General features: G+C 41.1%; 1 protein-coding gene across 3 annotated transcripts in view; it reads left to right on the top strand.

Moving 5' to 3' along the window:
• Positions 1-19,732, top strand: part of RAB4A (RAB4A, member RAS oncogene family) — a 142,839-nt gene that overhangs the window by 34,977 nt on the left and 88,130 nt on the right. For 2 of the 3 annotated variants that reach the window (XR_003941457.1, XM_030196485.1), the window contains exon 3: positions 11,250-11,364. The exons of the other annotated variant lie outside the window; for it this stretch is intronic. Coding sequence is in view for 1 of the 2 variants with exons in the window: in XM_030196485.1 (XP_030052345.1) it covers positions 11,250-11,364 (115 nt within the window). In the remaining variant the exon portion in view is untranslated. The remainder of the gene's footprint in view (positions 1-11,249; positions 11,365-19,732) is intronic. 3 annotated transcript variants of the gene reach the window in all.

Raw genomic sequence — 19,732 nt, 5'->3', positions numbered from 1 at the left:
TTTAGTGAATAATATAAATGTGATTGAGTTAAAAACATTTTTGGAAAGATTAGATTTTGTGTTGCCTATATATTCATCAGCTCATGAGAAAGGCTACCAGTTAGATCTTTTGGCTTATTCCTATTGGTATACAAAGGACATTACTCTCTCTGATGTAGAATGGAATCAGATTATTTGGTCTGACCACTTTCAGGCATCCTTTACCATACATTGGCTGAAAGCTTCACGAGATAGAGAGAGAAATTTTAGACATAACTCAATGATAAAATTTTGCATTCCAAACTGTGATCTATCTCTTTTTTGGAATGATATAAATTTCTAGTTCCTCCAATAAAGGAAGATCAGATTGCTTGGGTAAATGATTGGAATAAACATAATAGTATTAGATAAAATAGCCTCTCTTTGTGAAAAAAAAATCCAACAGTCGGGCAATAAATGGTTTTATATCAGAGTTAATGGACCTAAAACAGAATTGTAGGGCTTTGGAGAGATTATGGAGAAGGGATTAATTTAAATAGATCGAAGTGAAGGAGTGCTATGACTGTATATGAGAAAGCTATAGTAAATACAAAAAGGAAATATTTTACAGATATAGCTAGAGGAGATATTATCCATACTGATAAGTTATTTCAGACATTTATTTCTTTAATAATTACAATTCATATAGCTGAAACTTCCAGAGATATGTTACCCACTTCTAATCAGTTAGCTCAGTATTTTAAGATAAAGATTAAATCACTTTATGAATCTCTACAATTACATAATAATTACATAGACAGTTTTTTCCCTAATTTAATATCTGAAGAGGGTTGTTTAGTAGATTGACTGGAGTAAGTTTCATATGGTAACCATGGATGAGTTAGATACTACGTGTGCGAAATTTGTTAGATCTCACTGTTAGTTGGACAGTTGTCAAACATATATGATGAAATCCATGCCTACAGTGTTTAAGAAATCTTTACTTCATTGGATTGAGGCACATTTTGATACTGGTAATTTATTATTTTTATACCTATTGTAAAAAATCTAGCAGCTTCAAAGGGTGACTCGGCCAATTATAGGCCGGTGGGGCCTGTTCCCTATTTTGTAAAGATAATGGAGGCCTTGGTAACAAAACAGCTCACAACTGGATAAGTTTAATTTGTTACATACTTCACAGTCAGGCTTTCATACTGATTAAAGCACTGAGACCCTTTTAATTTCATTGTTAGATCATATGAGGAAATATCTATGTAAAGGTCAAGATGTCCTTATTATGCAACTAGATTTATCCAGTGCTTTTGATCTGGTCGATTATGGAATACTATTGGAAATTCTTGATAAATTAGTAAATCAGGCCCGTTTCTGACACAAAGTTACTCAGAGTGTGTGAGAGTGACTGTGTGAGAGTGAATGTGCGAGTGTGTGTGTGTGTGACATAGAGGGAGTGAGTGTGGGTGCGAGTGTGTGTGTGAGATTGAGAGTGTGGTTGAGACAGAGTGTGAGAGTATGTGTGCGTTACACAGACTCTCTGTGAGACTGCTGCCTGGTGAATCTTTTCTGCCCTCTGCTCTGTGGTTTCTCCCTTCCGATGTCTTCTCTCTTTCAGGCATTTGTGTGTTTATTTATTTCTGTCCCAAGGTTCTATTATCTTCTCTGTTGCTTCTGTGACTATTTCTCTACTTCAGGTATCCTGTATGTCTGCTTTGTAGTACGATGTCGTAGCCTTTTGCCGTCTGCTCTGCGTCTTCTACTGTCCTCTGAGCTGCTGTGCTCTTTCAAGGTTTCCTCTGATCTCGTCTCCCCCACTATGGGATCTTTCCTGCTCTTTCTGAAATGCAGTTTGAAGGTAGATACAATGCTAGAATCCAGTGTGACAGTGTGAGTTGAGTTTGCTTTTTATAGGAGCCTGTAGTACTGTTCTGTGCTGTAAGCATAGTTCTGAATTGCAGTGCAAAGTGCCTGTCTGCATCTGTGTTTCGTTAAAAACCCTGTTGTTCAGAAGCATGCACTTTCCACATAGAGGTGTGATCTCTGCCCCTCTGAACTATACCAGCTCTGGCTCTTGTTTTCAGCGGTGGCGACAATGGGGGGGGGAATGGTGGCGATCCTGGGGAGGGAGGGGCAGGACACAGCGCAAGGGGCGGGAGGGCGGAACAGGGCACGAGGAACTTAGCCAGCTGGCTGTTCAGATCAGCTGGGCTCCGAGGGCGGGAGGGCTCTGAGGGCAGGGCTATGAGAGCGAGTGCGATTCCTGTGGTTTGTCCCTTCTCTTGACGTCGCGTTAGCTGGGCTCCGAGGGCGGGGCTATGAGAGCGAGTGCGATTCCTGTGTTTGTTTCCTTCTCTTGACGTCGCGTTAGCTGTGCTCCGAGGGCGGGGCTATGAGAGCGAGTGTGATTCCTGTGGATCGTGTTGCTTTCTTGTGGTTGGTTAGTATCGCTGGTGATGTACCAGGAAGTGCCGACGTCATTTCATCACACGGAGAGCACGAATGGGCTCAAGGTTTAAGTGCCACGGGGTCAGCTTCAGAACATTGTAGGTGCTTTTTATTTTATATAAGATATGGTGTATCAGGTAGTGTTTTATCTTGGCTTAAAGGTTTCTTGGCCTATCGGTCTTACTGTGTAGGGTTTTAGGGAGAAATATCTGAATCCTAGTCTCCAACTTTGGAAGTGCCCCAGGGTTCACCGTTATCACCGGTCATGTTTAATGTTCTCATGTCCTCTCTAGGCTATACTTTAGAGAAAGAGGGTTATACAAGCTTCATTTATGCTGATGATATTACTTTATTCTTTCCCTACCATGTTCCATATTTTATCTGATAGGTCTCTCATTTTTCTACTATTGCTAATTGGATATTGTTTCACCACTTGAAATTAAATAAGGAAAAGACTACATTTTTTATTAGTAGGGGCAAAACAGAACAAAGAAGATCAAATTTGCTGATGGATGGGAATCATTTTGTGCTCAATAAACTCATAAAATTTGGGTGTTAAATTCGATAATTGTCTATGGTACACCATATTAATTCCATAGTAAGGAGTGTCTTCTATATGATGAGAAAATTAATAGCAATTCGTAAATATCTAACTGTAGATTTGATTCAAATTGTGGTGCAGGCATTGATTCTTAGTAAACATCTAGTAAGAAAAATTCAAACAGTTTAAAATGTAGCTCTACGTTTAATCTTCTTTTTACATAAAACAGAATTACTCCTTATTTTATTAAGACTCATTGGTTACCTGTTGATGTGAGGATATCTTTTAAGTTGGGCTGTTTGTTATGGAAAATCACATTTGGATGAGCTCCACTTTGTGTGATTAATCTTGTATGTTATACATTAACGAACCATCTATATAATTTTCGGAACTTGTCTTTTATTTGGTTTTCCAAGTCCCAAAGGTATCACCTCAAAGAAGCTTTTTAATTGTTTGCTTTTCAAGCTGCAAAATTTTGGAAATTTCTACCAGTCAATCTTAGAAAATTACCAACTATACAATCTTTAAGAAAGGTCTGAAAACATTATTGTTTCAGATCAATGTGAGAGAGAAATAATCTGATTCATGGTTGCCTTTTGTTTTTCCTTATTAGTATGTTAAATTGTTTTTAAGGTTAAATTATTTTTTGTATTATTACTATGTAAATTCCTAGACTACTCTAGAATCTTATTGCAATCTACTATGAACTATATTAATGGGAAATGACGAGCTATAAATGAACTAACTATAGCTGTATTCCTGCATAAACTACATGACAGGAACTAATGAATGCGTGAAATAATGTATGTAAGGAAGTTAATTCCAAATAGCTCCAGACAGACCTGATCTTGCAAAGTGCATAAAAACGGGATCTCTAAACTGATGAGATTTGTGGAGAGAAGCTTAATCTCGAGTCAAGAATAATGCCAAGATACTTAAATTGATCTACTGGTTGCACAGGTAGACCAAATAATGTAGGTATAAGCTTGGGAGGGGTGCCAGATATCCAACAGGCAGTGGTCTTTTGTGAATTTAGGACCAGATGATGATCTTTCAGCCACGATGCAGCATTATCTACACAAGATTGAAGGGGGGAAATTTCAGAAGGATTTGCAATAGTGTAATGGATCAGAAAGATGTCATCAGCATACCTAAGGATTGAATTAGTAAAGCAAGAGGACTTGAGAACAGATTAAAAAGAATAGGGGGAAATATGGATCCTTGTGGGATCCCTAATGATACAGAATAGATTTATGATTGTGCGTGTGGTATTGAAACCTGTAATGTGCAATCTTGTAAGAATGAGGAAAACTATTGGAGTATTGTGTCTATCAGTGGCACTGAACCATTGTAAGAGAAGTGTATGGTTAATGGTTTATGGTTTATTTGTACTTGCTATACTGCCATACCTAACTGGGAGATCACAGCAGTTTACAATTAAAATATAGAACACAAAATAGTCGTAAAGATACACAATCGTACCAGTTCACACAAACTAGTGAGTCCGAAGGGAAGGGGGGCAGGAAAGGAGATAGAAACAAACCACAGGGTAAGATGGAACAGCCAGTCCAACCTAATCTAGAGAAAAGGCCTTTTTGAAGAGCCATGCATTCAATAAAAGTTTGAAAGTTTTAAAAGATTGTTCAGCATGGATTGGAAGGAGAAGGGAGTTCACAAAGAAGGGGAGATAAAGTAGCGCAATGCCTAATTTTATTTTTGTTACATTTGTACCTCGCGCTTTCCCACTCATGGCAGGCTCAATGCGGCTTACATATTGTATACAGGTACTTATTTGTACCTGGGGCAATGGAGGGTTAAGTGACTTGCCCAGAGTCACAAGGAGCTGCCTGTGCCTGAAGTGGGAATCGAACTCGGTTCCTCAGTTCCCCAGGACCAAAGTCCACCACCCTCACCACTAGGCCACTCTTCCACTAATGAATTCGAGTTGCACATTTCTTGGGTTAAAAAGAATGACTGATTTGAAAATTGCATCCGTGGGGGAGAGGAATAGGTCAAGGGTATGTCCATTTTGGTGGGTAGAAAAGGGGATCCATTGGGTGACATTTAAGTCAAAGAAAAGAAAATGTCTATCACAAAAAGATTGCGTGGAATCGACATGGATATTGAAATTGCCAAGGAAAATGAACGGTAGCATCCATGATAGCTTGAAGACAGGAATCCCAGTTAACCTGGGGTAGGGAAGGAGGACAGTAAAGCAAATAAAACACAAGTGAGGGTGAAGAGTTCATATGAACTTCTAATGCTTCGGTGTACATTGACAAGGAAAGAAGTTCAGTTAACTGTAGTCTAGAAGCATTTAATGTTGCTAGACCACCCTTCTGTCTTAGAGGATTAAGATAAAAATAAAACATCAAACGTTTTGGGAAGACATTCATAAGCATGAACTTTAACCACAATATCACTTTGTATTTTTTTACACCGGAGTGTGCAAACGCCTCTCCGGTACTATGTAAGCCACATTGAGCCTACAAATAGGTGGGAAAATGTGGGATACAAAGGTAATAAATAAATAAAGATAATGCTCCTCACCTCTCTTGATCCAGGTCCCAGTGAGGCTGCTGACAAGTCTAAGGATACTGCAGGGGCAACAAAGCCATTGTCGAGCTTACTTTATATTTTACTTAGTAAAGTGGCCAGTATTGTTTCTGTGCTGAATCCTGGCTTAAAGCCTGACAGATGGGATGTAGGGTAAGAGCATGTTCTGAGTGGGACTGGAGTTGTGCAAAGACTATATTTTTAATAACCTTTGATAGAAATAGAAGATTTGAAATTGTAGGCAATCCTGTGGGTGATGAAGAGCCAGTGTGCAGCTTTTAGGAGGGGGGATTATGTGATTGTATTTCCTCAAATATTAGCTTGATGGCAGTGTTCTGTATGAGCTGTAAGTGCCATATATCTGTTTAAACCCTTATATAGGGTGTTGCAGTAATCGGGCATGCTAAGCACTAAGGAGTGAACAAGGGTCTTGAGAGTAGATTTAGGTAACAAATGATAAACTGAGCAGATCGTCTTTAACCTGAAGAAACATCAGCCAATTACAGTTGAAATCTGAGGTTGAAAATAAGAATAGTCAATTACACCCCCTAGAATCCTAACAAAGGGCACCACGGGAACCTGGGTGTTGAAAGGGTAGTGTCTCCTTGTTCTGAGATGATGACTGCTTAGGATTTATTCAGGTTGATTTTCATTAAGTTGGAACTTAACCAGTCTGCTATTCTGGAAAGTTGTGTTAAGGTCAGACACCTTGATTTAGGTCAAAGGTCTCTAGAGGGGTGAGAATTTGAATGTCATCTGCATACATGAATGGTGTCAGGTCAAGTGATTGAATGAGTAAGCAGGAGGGCCAGGAAAATATTGAAAAGAACAGGGGCCAAGATAGATTCCTGTGGTACCCCACAGGTTGTTGTTAAAGGCTGAGAATAGTTAAGCTCTGGAACTATTTGCCAGAGGATAGTAACAGCAGTAAGTAGTATATCTGGGTTTAAAAGTCTAAAGTCTATAGTATATCTGGAGGAAAGTCTATAGTCTGCTATTGAGACAGACATGGGTAAGCCACTGCTTGCCCTGGGATTGGTAGCATGGAATGTTGCTACTATTTGGGTTTCTGCCAGGTACTTGTGACCTGAATTGGCCACTGTTGGAAAAAGGATACTGGGCTAGATGAACCTTTGGTCTTACCCAGTATGGCTGCTATTATGTTCTTATGAGAGTATCCTACCAATGTACTATATACATCTGGTCTGTTAAATAGGAACAAAACTGTTCAAAAGCCATATTGGAGAGACTATATTGTAGCCTACATAATAAAAGAGGGTGGTCAACAAGATCAAGTGTGGCTGAGAGGTCAAGGGATAGAAGGAAATTGAACTGTCATGATCTATGTGATATTGGATAAATGTAGAAATGCCCATGAGTGTAGTTTCTGTATTTTGATGACAACCAGTCTGGTTGGGATGAAAAGCGTTAAGTTTTTTTCAATAAAGTTTTTCAGTTGTGTAAGGACAAAGGATTCCAGAATTTTTGAGATAAAGAGGAGGAATCTTGAGTGGAGTCTTTGATTGGACAAATATGACCTATTTTTCCACAGGGGAGTATAAATCCCCTCGAAAGGCTTAGTTAAAACAAACCAGAGAAAATATCTCTTCACAATGTATAATTTAAATTCTGGAATTCATTATCAGAGAATCTGGTAAAAGCAGTTAGCCGGGTTTAAAAAAGGTTTTGGAGTGGAGGAGTGGCCTAGTGGTTAGGGTGGTGGACTTTGGTCCTGGGGAACTGAGGAACTGAGTTTGATTCCCACTTCAGGCACAGGCAGCTCCTTGTGACTCTGGGCAAGTCACTTAACCCCATTCCCCAGGTACAAATAAGTACCTGTATACAATATGTAAGCCGCATTGAGCCTACCATGAGTGGGAAAAAGCGCGGGGTACAAATGTAACAAAAATAAATAAAATAATTTCCTAAATGAAAGTTCATAAGCCATTATTAAGATGGACTTAGGAAAATCCACTGCTTATTTCTAGGATAAACCAAACTAAATGAAAAGGAAGTGAATCTCAAGTGGGTGAAACCACAACATATGTAACCAAATATCCCAGCGCTGGTGTAGCCTGAAATATTAAACTAAAAAAATTCAATACTCCAATTTATAATTCTTAAGCAAATTTAGGGCTCTGTTTACTAAGTTACACTAGCATTTTTAGCACACGATAATACTAGATACATCCATATATTTCTATGGGTGTCTTTAGTGTTAGCACACACTAAGTTTTAGCATATGCTAAAATGCTAGCACGCCTATAGCACAGTTTAGCAAACAGGGCCCTTAATATCCAGTCTTAATCTATATAAACATTGTAATACAATCATTTAGACCACCAACACCATCAACTTTTTAAGTAGTACATAGAGTTTTAAGAGCTTTTTGAAATTCCAAGTAAGTACACAAATTTGTAGCAGCAACAAATTCCGTGTAGAGACAGCTTGATAGTGAAGTGAAGAATCAAATCATCTTTACAATTTAATCTGCTTAACAGAAGGAAACATAACTGATTTGGGGTTGTGTAAACAGAACCTCTATGTAATAATGTAATCCAGTTGCTATTAATATAATAGGACATCACCATTCACAATTTTAAAAATGATACAGAAAATAGTACACAGCTTAAACTGTGCCCTGGCATCCACAGGAAGCCAGCACAATTCTTTTAAGAGCAGGGTAGCTGAATCAAACCTACAGGCCGAATATATCAGCCATGCTGCTGTGTTCTGAATGTTAAAATTGTTTAATCAAAGTTTTAGAACATCCAACATTAAAATATTACAGTATATCATTGCAGGGGAGTAGCCAGACACCCAATTTTGGATGGGCCTGAGCCCAAGATGGGTGGGCAGAAGAACTCCGCCTTGTCCCACAAGTGATTTGGTCTCTCCCTCTCTCGCCTGCATGCCATATGGTCTCTCAAACATTCCCCCTTCCCTGCATACCTTTTTACCGACAGCGTGCAGCAACTAATACACAATGCTCATGTTGGCCCCACAGCCTTCCCTCTGATGTAACTTCCTGTTTCCGCATAGGCGGGAATACATCAGAGGGAAGGTTGTGGGGCCAGTGCAGGCAGTATGTATCAGTCGCTGCTCACTGCAAGTAAAGATCTGCTATTTAAAAGGTATGCAGGAGGGACAGTTGTTGAGAGTTTTCGGCTGGTGGGACTTGGGGATCCATTCCAGCCACACCATAGGTGTGCTGATACTGGGTGGGCCTGAGCCCAAAGTGGGTGGGCCTGGGCCCACCCGAGCCCACCCTTGGCTACGCCACTGTATCATTGATAAAATTAAAGCCTGAACTAGTAGCCTAAACTTCGCAGGCTCAAAATACTTGCGAATTGCCCTCAATTTCTTCAGCATATAAAAAGATTTTTTGATTAACGATTTTACATGAGAGGTAAAAGTCAGAAGATTATCCACTTCCACCCCCAAAATCCTGGAACAAGATTTGAAGATGAGTGTCTGCCCTGATAGAAAAATGCTGAGGAAACTCAGGTGCGTCAAATCGACCTAACCACAAAAACTTTCTTTTCATGGTTCAGTTTGTCAGTGGGTCAAAATCCACTCTTCAATCAGTTATATACACATGGTGATATTCAATGTAGTAGCCAATTCACAGACACAGGGAATGTTGAACCTCTGGCAGAGGGTGGAGAGAGGTTGAGAGAGGGAGGAATGCTGGATCTGGCAGAGGGAGGGAGATTGAATGAGAGAAGTGGGAATGATGGACTGTAGGCTGGGGTGGGTGAGAGGGAAACGATGGACCAGGTGAAGGAGGGAAGAATGGACTGTGTGCAGTGCTGGACCTGGGGGTGGAAGGGAGGGAGGGACATGAGAAGGAAAGAGAGAAAAGAGGAAGAGATGTTGAACGGGAATGGGGCAGGGGGAGGAAGACACAGATGTTGGACCTGGGATAGAAGATTGAGTGTGAGAGAGAGATTAGATACTGAACAAAGGGAAGGAGGGAAGACGAGGTAGAGATGCTGGGATCGTGGGGAGGGGCAGGATGGAAAAGAGATGGGACAGGGAGATGCTGGGGCTGGAGGCCAAAGGACAGAGAGAAGTCAGGCTACAATGGTAGGAGGAGAGAGGGGAGGAAAAGAGAGGCTACAAAAGTAGAGGGAGGGGAAATGGTGGAACCATGTGGGAGAGGCCCTGGTGAGAGGAGAACAGTGCGTGCAGAAGGCAGAAATGCGGTAATGGGGAGTAGATGAAAGACAGAAGGTAATATGAGACTGGGAAAGGAGTGAGATGGGAAATGGAAGAGCTACAGAGTGAGAGGATATAGGTCCCAGGGGTGATGGGAAGGAGCAGTCCCCATTCACTCCTGTGGCTGCCTTATATAGTTTGAACTCCCTAGCAGTAGTACCAGAAGACTACAGCTAGGTGTTGGTGAAACCATTTTGAAGGGAGCCACTGGAGCAGGAGTGTCTGGGGATTCTACCTGCCTCTGTCGCCCCCTGGAGTGAGTTTGGGTGTGGAAAGGAGGGGAGTGACTGGAAGGCAGCTGATATGGGTAAGTGTTAGTGGGGGAACTGGCTGGTTGGGAGCCAATGTGGGTGGGCACTGATGCTTTGGTGGTGGAGGGGTGCCCATATAAAATTGGCTCAGGGCACCACAATCCATTGAGCCAGCCCCGTTTAAACCTCAGAAACATTACATATAGTTCTCACTCTTTGGAGCAGTGCACCCTTTGAATCTCTGATTTTACCAGAGGGTAATGGAAGGTGAAATTGACTTTCCCAGTTATGCTGATTCTCAGGCCACTGCTACAGAGCTGCCAAGTTACCCAGTTCAACCAGGAGGGAGATCTTTTTGGTCAGTCCTGTTTCTGAATTTACATTAGTGTTATATCTGTAGTCCCTGATTCCACTCTGAAATTAGCACTTCAGCATACCAGAGGCTGTGAGAAGTCCAGGACTGGCCTAAAATCTCCCCCCTAGAACTAGGTAACTTGGAAACTCTCCAGCTCTAACCATTAAGCTCCTCCATTCAAAGCACATGTCTGCGTAGTCCCCATGTTCAGTCACAAGCTATTACTACTACCATGCCCACAACTAGACTTTGCATTTCTTCCTGCCACTTTTGGAGAAGTGACATGGAAGGGGGGAGGGTTAGTGAGAAAAGTAGTAAATTGGGGTGAGCTCACAAAAGTATCTTTGCCTAGGCTCAATATATTATATTTTATTTTATTTATTTTATTGTATTTGTATCCCACATTTTCCCACCTCTTTGCAGGCTCAATGTGGCTTATAGAGTTATTCTGACCCTTGGTGTTGCTGATGAGCCTTGATTCGAATAGTGGAAACCAGGCTTGGGACTTAAACCTCAGCCTCCTGCATAGCAGTACAAAGCCCTGTCACAGAAGTATCAGCCCAGCCTCAACTAAAATTTGTGTATTACCAAACCTTTATTTTCTAGAATAAGATTGTGTAGCAGAATGTGTGTTTTGTTTTTCTTGGCCTTTGTTGGTAATGAATCAAAGCAGTGGGTGCTATGTTGAACTTGAATGGGAATTCATTGTAACAAGCTTCTGAATCCCAGCATTTGCTCCTCCGTCGACCTTCCCCCCCCCCCCCCCCCCCAAAAAAAAAAAAAAATCAGGATTGAGCATTGCTGAAAAGGGAATGCAATTCTTTAAAAAAAAAATCTTCTTATCAGCTGCTTTTAAGACTATAAGCTTATAAAATATTAAAACCTGTGCTTTTATTTTTTGTTGTAGTCAAAGATGATTCTAATCACACTATAGGAGTGGAATTTGGCTCAAAAATAATAAATGTAGGTGGTAAATATGTAAAGCTACAGATCTGGGACACAGCAGGACAAGAAAGATTCAGGTACCTTTATTTGTCTTCATTCTCTGATTCTCTTTCATATTCATTGTAGATTAAAAAGAGCTAGTTTCAGAGTATTTTGTAACTTGCACTTTAGAAATGGTCATTGGATAAAAAGTATGGTAAATAAGTGGTTTCCTGCCTTTCTTGTGTGATGATACACTATCAGCTCCCTTTGCCCCATCCCTTGGCATAATTATTTTTCCTTTCTCTTCACCCACCCTCCTTCCTACGTACCTACAACCCCCCTTCCTTTTATCTCCTTCTCTCCCACACTCCTGACATTATTACCTTTCTTTCCCTCTCTCCCCGCCCCCACTATTACCATATCTTCCTTATACATTCCTTGAGGCATTTGTCTGTCCTTTCTTACCCCATCTCATCCTTCCATGTTCTCTAATCTTCAGATGTGTAGAGTAGGTCTTCTCTTCTTCTGCTGCTGCTGCTGCTTCCTCTACCAACTTCTTTCTTCAGTTCAAGCCACATAGGGACCTGTAATCATGCAAGACCTGCCCTGTTTGTCCTGATAGCTGCTGTTCTTGCTTTCTCCTCTACCAGCTTTTCATCAGCAAAGTGCTAATAGGTGTCGGGACAAGGAGAAATGCAACAAAAGAACTTGCCACAGCTCTGGCTTATTTTAATTATTCTCCCTACCAGGATCTGACTGGCCAGTAGGAAAATTTCATTGCACATCTATACGTCAGCTGCAGCACACTTTGGGAGAAAGTGCACTAGATTACTGGAAAATTTCTGGATGGTGCAGTCAGTACCACTAAAATGTTCCCAAAATTTTGTCTTTAAACTAGCTTGGAAATCTTTGTTTATATAATTCAGATAGCAGTTAAAAGTGTTAAAGTATCATCTATTCTGTTCTCATTTGTGTTTAGTTTCTGAGAAGATTTTATCTTGATGAGCCCCATACCAATAAAATATAGTCATAGGATGAGCAGAAAGTGGGCTCAGAAAATGAAGATTTTATAACCCAAAAGTGTAGTACCAAAGGTACAAAGAAAGAAAAAGCATGAAAAACAATGTTTTGAAAAATATATTATTGCTGCTTTAATGACACAGATATTTTAAACTATATCAGCAATTCCTTCAGCTGCCACTTTTCTATAGCAATGAGTTACTTTTAGGATATATAAAGATGGAAAACTTAATCATTTATTACAAAGAGCATTGGGAGAAAGAGAAAATAATTATTTCAGGTGTTTAATATATTGCCATTTAATATCCAAAGGCATAGCGCGCTGGTTTACAACATACATATAAATAGGTAAAGGGGAGAGCAGGCACCTGAGAGAGAAGGAAAAAGGGAAGAGACTGGATGAGAGAGAGGAGGCAGAGGAAAATGGGATAGTGAGGTCAGCAGATCCATAAAGGCAGCATGAAGAAATTACCCAATGACAAACTGGAACAGCTATGTCTTTGACCACTTTTTTGAGTTTGAGTAAGAAGAGCTCCAGATAAAGATCTGCAGGAGGAGAGTTCCACATGGATGGCCCAAGTAGGAGAAGACAGTGTCCCTGGGCAAATCCAGAGAAAAGCGAGACAGAGGTGGTATAGAGAACAGCACAGCCTGAGAGGAGCAAAGAGTGTGACTGGAGATAGAGGGAGGCTAGATATTGGAGGATACCAGTGAAGAGTGCCCAGTGCACCAGCATAAGGATCTTGAATTTTGAAATGCACCGAGATGGGAACCATTCTTTTTTCAGGAGAGGTGAAACATGGTCCTACTGGTAAGCATTGTAAATGAGTTCTGTGGCAGTCAATTGGATGAATAAACTGTAGGTACTTAAGGAAAATAAGGGGGAGACCATTGTAGGGAATATTATAATAGTCAAGATGAGAGAGAACAATTTTTTAATTTTTTCCACTTGTCAAGATGGCAGGGGGTGGGGGGAATGGTTTAACCAGGTGGATGAAATGTAAAGCAAAGAAGAATGAGGGGATGAATAAAGAGATTGAGGCTGGAATGAGAGCTTCAAAGTCCAAAGTGAAAGTCAGTGGAGCTTCTAACCACCGTAGCAGAACATAGTAAATGACGGCAGATAAAAACCTGAATGGTCCATTCAGTCTGCCCAACAAGATAAACTCATTATACATGGTATGTGATACGTTATATGTATACCTGAGTTTGATTTGTCCTTGCCATTCTCAGGGCACAGACCATAGAGGTCTGCCCAGCACTGTTCTTCTACTAAAAGTTCTGAAGCTAATGTCAAACCTCCTTAAAAATGTGCATTCCAGCCCATCCCTATCCAGTTACAATCAGGGCGTAGAACGTAGAAGTCTGCCCAGCACTGGTTTTGCTTCCCAATTTAATTACCGGCGTTGCCACCCAATCTCCACTAAGATTACATAGATCCATTCCTTCTAAACAGGATTCCTTTGTGTTTATCCCACGCATGTTTGAATTCCATTACCATTTTCATCTTCACCACCTCCAGCGGTAGGGCATTCCACGTATCTACCACCCTTTCAGAAGGAATTATATCACATTTTGAGGAGTTCCAAAAAAGACAGTTGTCATCCAGTCAACTAACCACAGCCTATAAACAGGAGGATGAGGGCATTCCACATATCTACCACCCTTTCAGAAAGAATTATAGAGTATTGGTGTGGAACATGGATTGCATCACATTTTGAGGAGTTCCAAAAAAAGACAGTTGTCATCCAGTCAACTAACCACAGTCTATAGACAGGAGGATGAGTAATTGACAGTGAAGAGAATTTGAATGTTGTCAGCATAACAGTAGGGACCTTAGCCAAGAGATTGAATAAGTAGAAGAGCCAGGAAAATATTGAAGAGGGTAGAGGCCAGAAGGGGAGCCCTGTGGGACACCAAAGGGGAGAGGATAGATTGCGGAGAGAGAAGAATCATTGGAGACTCGGTAGGACTGACCAATCAGGTAGGAAGTGTACCATTTTAGAACAGTCTCCCTGAATGCCAAGGTCACACAAATGGTGGTGAAAGAGGGGGTGGGGTGGTCAACTAGATTGAAGGCAGTTGAAAAAATGCAGGGAAACCAGGCCAGTGGAATTACTGATTTTGTTGACCGTAGCTGTAAGAAGAGGTTTGATGCTGTGCCCAGTGCAAAATACAGACTGTCTAGGATGAAGGGTGAGTGATTTATCCTGAAAGGGACTGGGTTGGTCAAGGACAATTCTTTCCAGAATTTTGGTAAGAAAAGGAAGATTTGAGAGTGGGTGGAAATTAGAGGTGCCCTAGACTTTTTAAGGATAGGAGTGACTGTGGTGTGTTCCTAAGAAGAGGGACCGTGGTCCTGACACAGACTATCTTTCAAGAGGGGGGTAAAATTAAGGGAAGAAGTAGGGCCAACTTTAGAATAAGGAACGCTGGCTAAAGATCCAGGAATTGAAGAGAGGGGCACAAAATAGAGGCAAGTTTGTCCAAGCAGGGGAGATGGTGAGTGTCTACCCAGGAGAGAGGATAGCAGCCAAGTATGTTTTGAAAGGGATCAGGAACCAGAGGTGAAAGGAGGAGAAGACAGAAGGTTGAGTGCAGAGGAGGAACAGCAAAGAGAAGTCAGGTTATTTTGAACTGCCAGGCACAAGTTAGATCATCAGTGGGCAAAGGACAGAAGGAGGGAGTTGGAGATAGAGTAGCAGTAGGAGTAAGGTCAGTGAGAAACTGTTTCTTCAGTCTGTTGGAGAAAGCAGTGATATTAGAATAGTAGGATCGCTTGGCATACCTAACTGCTTTATGATATTCTAGATCAGGGGTTCTCAACCCAGTCCTCGGGGCACACCCAGGCAGGTTTTCAGTATATCCACAATGAAAGATCTATCTCATGCATATTCATCTAGGCAGTTTACAATAAAATGAGTTTAAAATTTTTTTAAATGACATACGGTACACAAAAAGAGAGTACAAGAGAATATGCCCTTAATTATAGTCCTTTTTGCTAAAAGGAAATAGAACAAGGGAGGGTAACTACAAGAGGAAGGATCTGTATAAATTACTGTTATGGGCATTTCTGGGTAAAAAGAACTTTCTTAAATTTCAAGTTGTGATTTCTTTGATGGTAAGATGTTGGCTTCTAGGATATGTTTAGCTGAATTCATTTTTCCTTCTAGCTGTATAAGACATATTTGATCACTGTTGATTGGCAAGCTGTTCTTTTCTTCAAGTGCTTTACCCTGTTAACACAAGAAATGCCATGCAGAGTCAGATCAAGGTCTGTCAAGCTCAGCATCCTGTTTGACAGTGACCGTTCTGGATCAAGGGCCTGCAGATCCCAAAGAGTAGATTTGTTTCTCATTCTCATTTCCAGGGATGAGCAATGGTCCTGTAAGTCTATCAGGCTAAAAGCTGTGTACTTTTCCTCCAGATACTTGTCCAAAACTCTTTTGAATACTGCTATTTTAATCGCAGACCTGGTCTCCAGATTCAGTAAGTTTGTATGGCAGGAAAATGTCAAAAATAGCATTATGATCTGCTGTATATGATCCAGACCTGACCATGATGTCTTTAACTGCCAACGCTGTGGCAGAATGCTGTGTAAAGCATAAAAGATCAGGATGTTCAAGAGGGGAAAGTCTGAGGTCACCCTCTCCATTATAGGTCCCCCACCACCCATAACCCTGTCCAGATGGTGGAAAAGCATTGGCAAATAAGATAAGGAGAAAAACTTCATGGGACACACATTTAGAACACTATTCAAGAAAAGCCATTGGAGAAATTGCTCAACTTTCAAAAGTAAGGCTTCTAGAGAAGCTGACAAGAAGGCTTACTGCAGGAATGACATTCCAAGGTGGAATCCCTCAATAGTGAAAATTAAATCCCATTATGCTGCTACTGTCAGCATAGAATCCTTCTCACCAGCCTTGTCCCAGGACACACACAGAAGTGACAACTGATGAGTGAATATAGACCATGATACCTTAGGCCCATGGCTCAGTTTAAGAGACACACAGAGGCATAAAGACCAGCAGAGTGTTGCCCACCAACATATTGGTTTCCCATATGGCAGAGTGTGCAAAATTAATGACAAAAGGTTTCAGAGCTCTTTTGTGTGAGGCAAAGTTCCTAAGGAGTCCTTTTCCAAAGGTGCGCTAGCGTTTTTAGCGCGCGCTAAAGATAAGTGTGCGCTAAATGCTAGAGATGCCAATATAGTCCTGTGGGTGGCTCTAGTGTTTAGCGCACACTAAAAACGCTAGCACACCTTTGTAAAAGACCCCCTTAGTGCTAAGTGTAGAGCAAACAGAGATCTTCCTGCCCAGAAAGCAAACAGACCACACAGTTAGTTCACCCAGCGCTGATTGTACAAAGCTGAGGTACCAATTCCCGGTGCAGCAAATGAGAGGAAACCCATTTTAATTCCTGTGGTCTTCCTCTCATTTGCTGCGTGGGAATGGCTGACACAGCTTTGTAAAAGAAGCCCCTAGCTCTTTATTTCCTCAGCCCAAAAAAAAAAAATTCCAACTTTTCTAATTCTCTGAACCTTGTGCATTGCTTAGACTATCCTAAAATCTACAAAATGTCTGATTGAAATTTGATTGTACTGTACTGGTCTTTGTACAAATTAGATATGTTTATTGGCACTTCTACTTAATTTTATTTCTTTCAAAGCATTAGTGCTAGCCCTCCCCCACCATTTCCTCTACCTGTAGCTGCAGATGTCACCTGGTCTTATAGAAGTGTGGTAAGGTGTTTTAATACATGCAGTATTGGAGATTGGTTTCACCTACACAGTACACACATCTTTGGTTCTTTAGGGCCTGTCTGCCCACCCACCCCAAGGGTGGCACTTCTGTATAGTCTTACTAGTCCACTACCTATCTCCTTCAGTTGTCTACCAAATTGTAGCCTATCTTGAGATGAAATCATTGCTATTTGAAGTTACTTTTGAGCTGTCTGCTTTTTTTTGGCCAGGTGCTCTTCTTGATTTATGTAAAAATGTTTTTTTCTTTCTTTAATTGTTATATATAACCAGGTTTACTGTTAGATTAGTTTCTCTACCACTAATAGAAGGGGATTAGTCTATTTTATCCCTCTATTTCTTTATAAAACTTGTTCATCAACTTAATCTAGTTTTATTTTTTCTTTAGATCTAGGCCTACGCAGATTATGTGCTACTTTATACCTGACTTTGATTTGTCCCTGCCATTTTCAGGGCACAGACCATAGAAGTCTGCCAAGCACTAGCCCTGCCTCCCAACCACTGGTGCTGCCACCCAATCATTTGGTTTTATTTAGGAAGATAATCAAAGAAGTCACTAACAGGCTCATTTTCGAAAGAGATGGACGTTCATCTTTCAACATAAATCGGAACATGGACATCCATCTCCCATGGACGTCCAGATTGGTATAATCGAAACCCAATTTTGGACGTCTCCAACTGCAGTCCATCAGAAGGACGTTCAGATCTCATGGGGGCGTGCCAGGGGTGTGTTCAAGGTGGGACTTGGACGTTCCTAAGACATGGACGTCTTTCAGCGATAATGGAACAAAATAGACGTCCAAGACTAAAACTTAGACATTTTGAGCTAGACCTGTTGTTATAACGAATAGCTGCAGTGGGAATTGAACCCACTTCCCCAGGATCAAAGTCTACTGCACTAACCACTAGGCTACTCTACTCCACGCAAGAGGTGCCCCAAATGATCAGATGACCACTGGAGGGACTCGTGGATCACCTCCCCTTCCTCCCCCAAATCACAAAACATTTTTCCAAACAGCACTTTCAAAAGGAAAATATAGACTTTTTTTTGTAGAAAATGACCTTTCCTGTTCTGATTTTGGACATTTTACAAAAAACGTCCAAATTCAGACTTAGATGTCATATCCAAAAATGCCCTGTGCATTTGACTTGCCAAAAGTAACAAGGAGCAGCAGTGGGAATTGAACCCATGTTGCCAGGATCAAAGCCCACTGCACTAACCATTAAGCCACTCCTCCTCTGTTTTGGACGTCTTGCATTTGGACGTCTTTGTATTCGAAAATGGCCGAAAGTCAGAGACTGGGCATTCTTGGATTTGGACATCTTTGACGGTTTTGAAACGAAAGATGGACGTCCAACTTTTTTCGAAAATACAGGTTTCCCCGCCTCTGGATTTGGACGTTTTACAAAGACGTCCAAATCCAAACAGAAGTTTCTTTCAAAAATGCCCCTCCACATCACATATTATGTCTAGTAGTAATATAGAAATGATTAGTACTAGTAGTTATTTATTTTATTTATTTGTTTATTGGGATTTATTAACCACCTTTATAAAGAGATTCACCCAAGGGTGGTGTACAGGAGGTACAGTTTAACATAAAACTTACAATTTTGTTAATAGCATAACAATAGCAAAATAACCAAGAATAAACATAAATACTGTTACTGTCCAGGTCAGTGCCCAATGCTACTGTCCATCCAAACACTGTTCAGTGTTACTGACCAGTATGACTTCACAGTCAGTTAAATCTCTCCCTCCCCCAGTAGAAAACTTTACCACTAGACTCTTGGTTCTTAGGCAAATCGTCTTTATTGCAATTCTCCCAATATACAAAGAGAATCCAGTTCATCTGCCTGTAAAAACTGTGCCTACTGCAACATCGAGTCTCTACCCAGCCACCCCAGAGGCAAGGAGAGGCCAGATCTCAGCAAAGCTGTAAACTCAAACAGGGAGAAACAAAGGGAAAATGCCTTTTACAACAACCTAAGGGAAAAGCATAGTAACATAGTAAAGGATGGCAGATAAAGACCTGTACGGTCCATCCAGTCAGCCCAACAAGATAAACTCATTATACATGGTATGTGATACTTCATATGTATACCCAAGTTTGATTTGTCGTTGCCATTCTCAGGGCACAGATCGTAGAAGTCTGTCCAGCACTATTCTTGTCCTAAAAGTTCTGAAGCTACCTTTCTACCGTCATCTCCCCTAACGTTCCTACCCGTAATCTCCGCTCTCAAGACAAATCACTCCTTTCAGTACCCTTCTCCACCACCGCCAACTCCAGGCTTCGCCCTTTCTGCCTTGCCTCACCCTATGCTTGGAATAAACTCCCTGAGCCCATACGCCAGGCCTCCTCCCTGCCCATCTTCAAATCCTTGCCCAAAGCCCACCTCTTCAATATTGCATTCAGCACCTAACCACTTACCTCTATTCAGAAATCTAGACTGCCCCAATTTGACATTTTGTCCTTTAGATTGTAAGCTCCTTTGACATTTCGTCCTTTAGATTGTAAGCTCCTTTGACATTTCGTCCTTTAGATTGTAAGCTCCTTTGAGCAGGGACTGTCCTTCTCTGTTAAACTGTACAGCGCTGCGTAACCCTAGTAGCGCTCTAGAAATGTCAAGTAGTAGTAGTAGTAGTAAGTCCCTTAAAATTTACACTCCTACCCATCCATATCTAT

Source organism: Microcaecilia unicolor, chromosome 3 (assembly GCF_901765095.1).
Source record: "Microcaecilia unicolor chromosome 3, aMicUni1.1, whole genome shotgun sequence".
NCBI lineage: Eukaryota > Metazoa > Chordata > Amphibia > Gymnophiona > Siphonopidae > Microcaecilia > Microcaecilia unicolor.
Note: the sequence above shows the minus strand (reverse complement) of the source record. Positions and strands in the feature narration are given on the sequence as shown.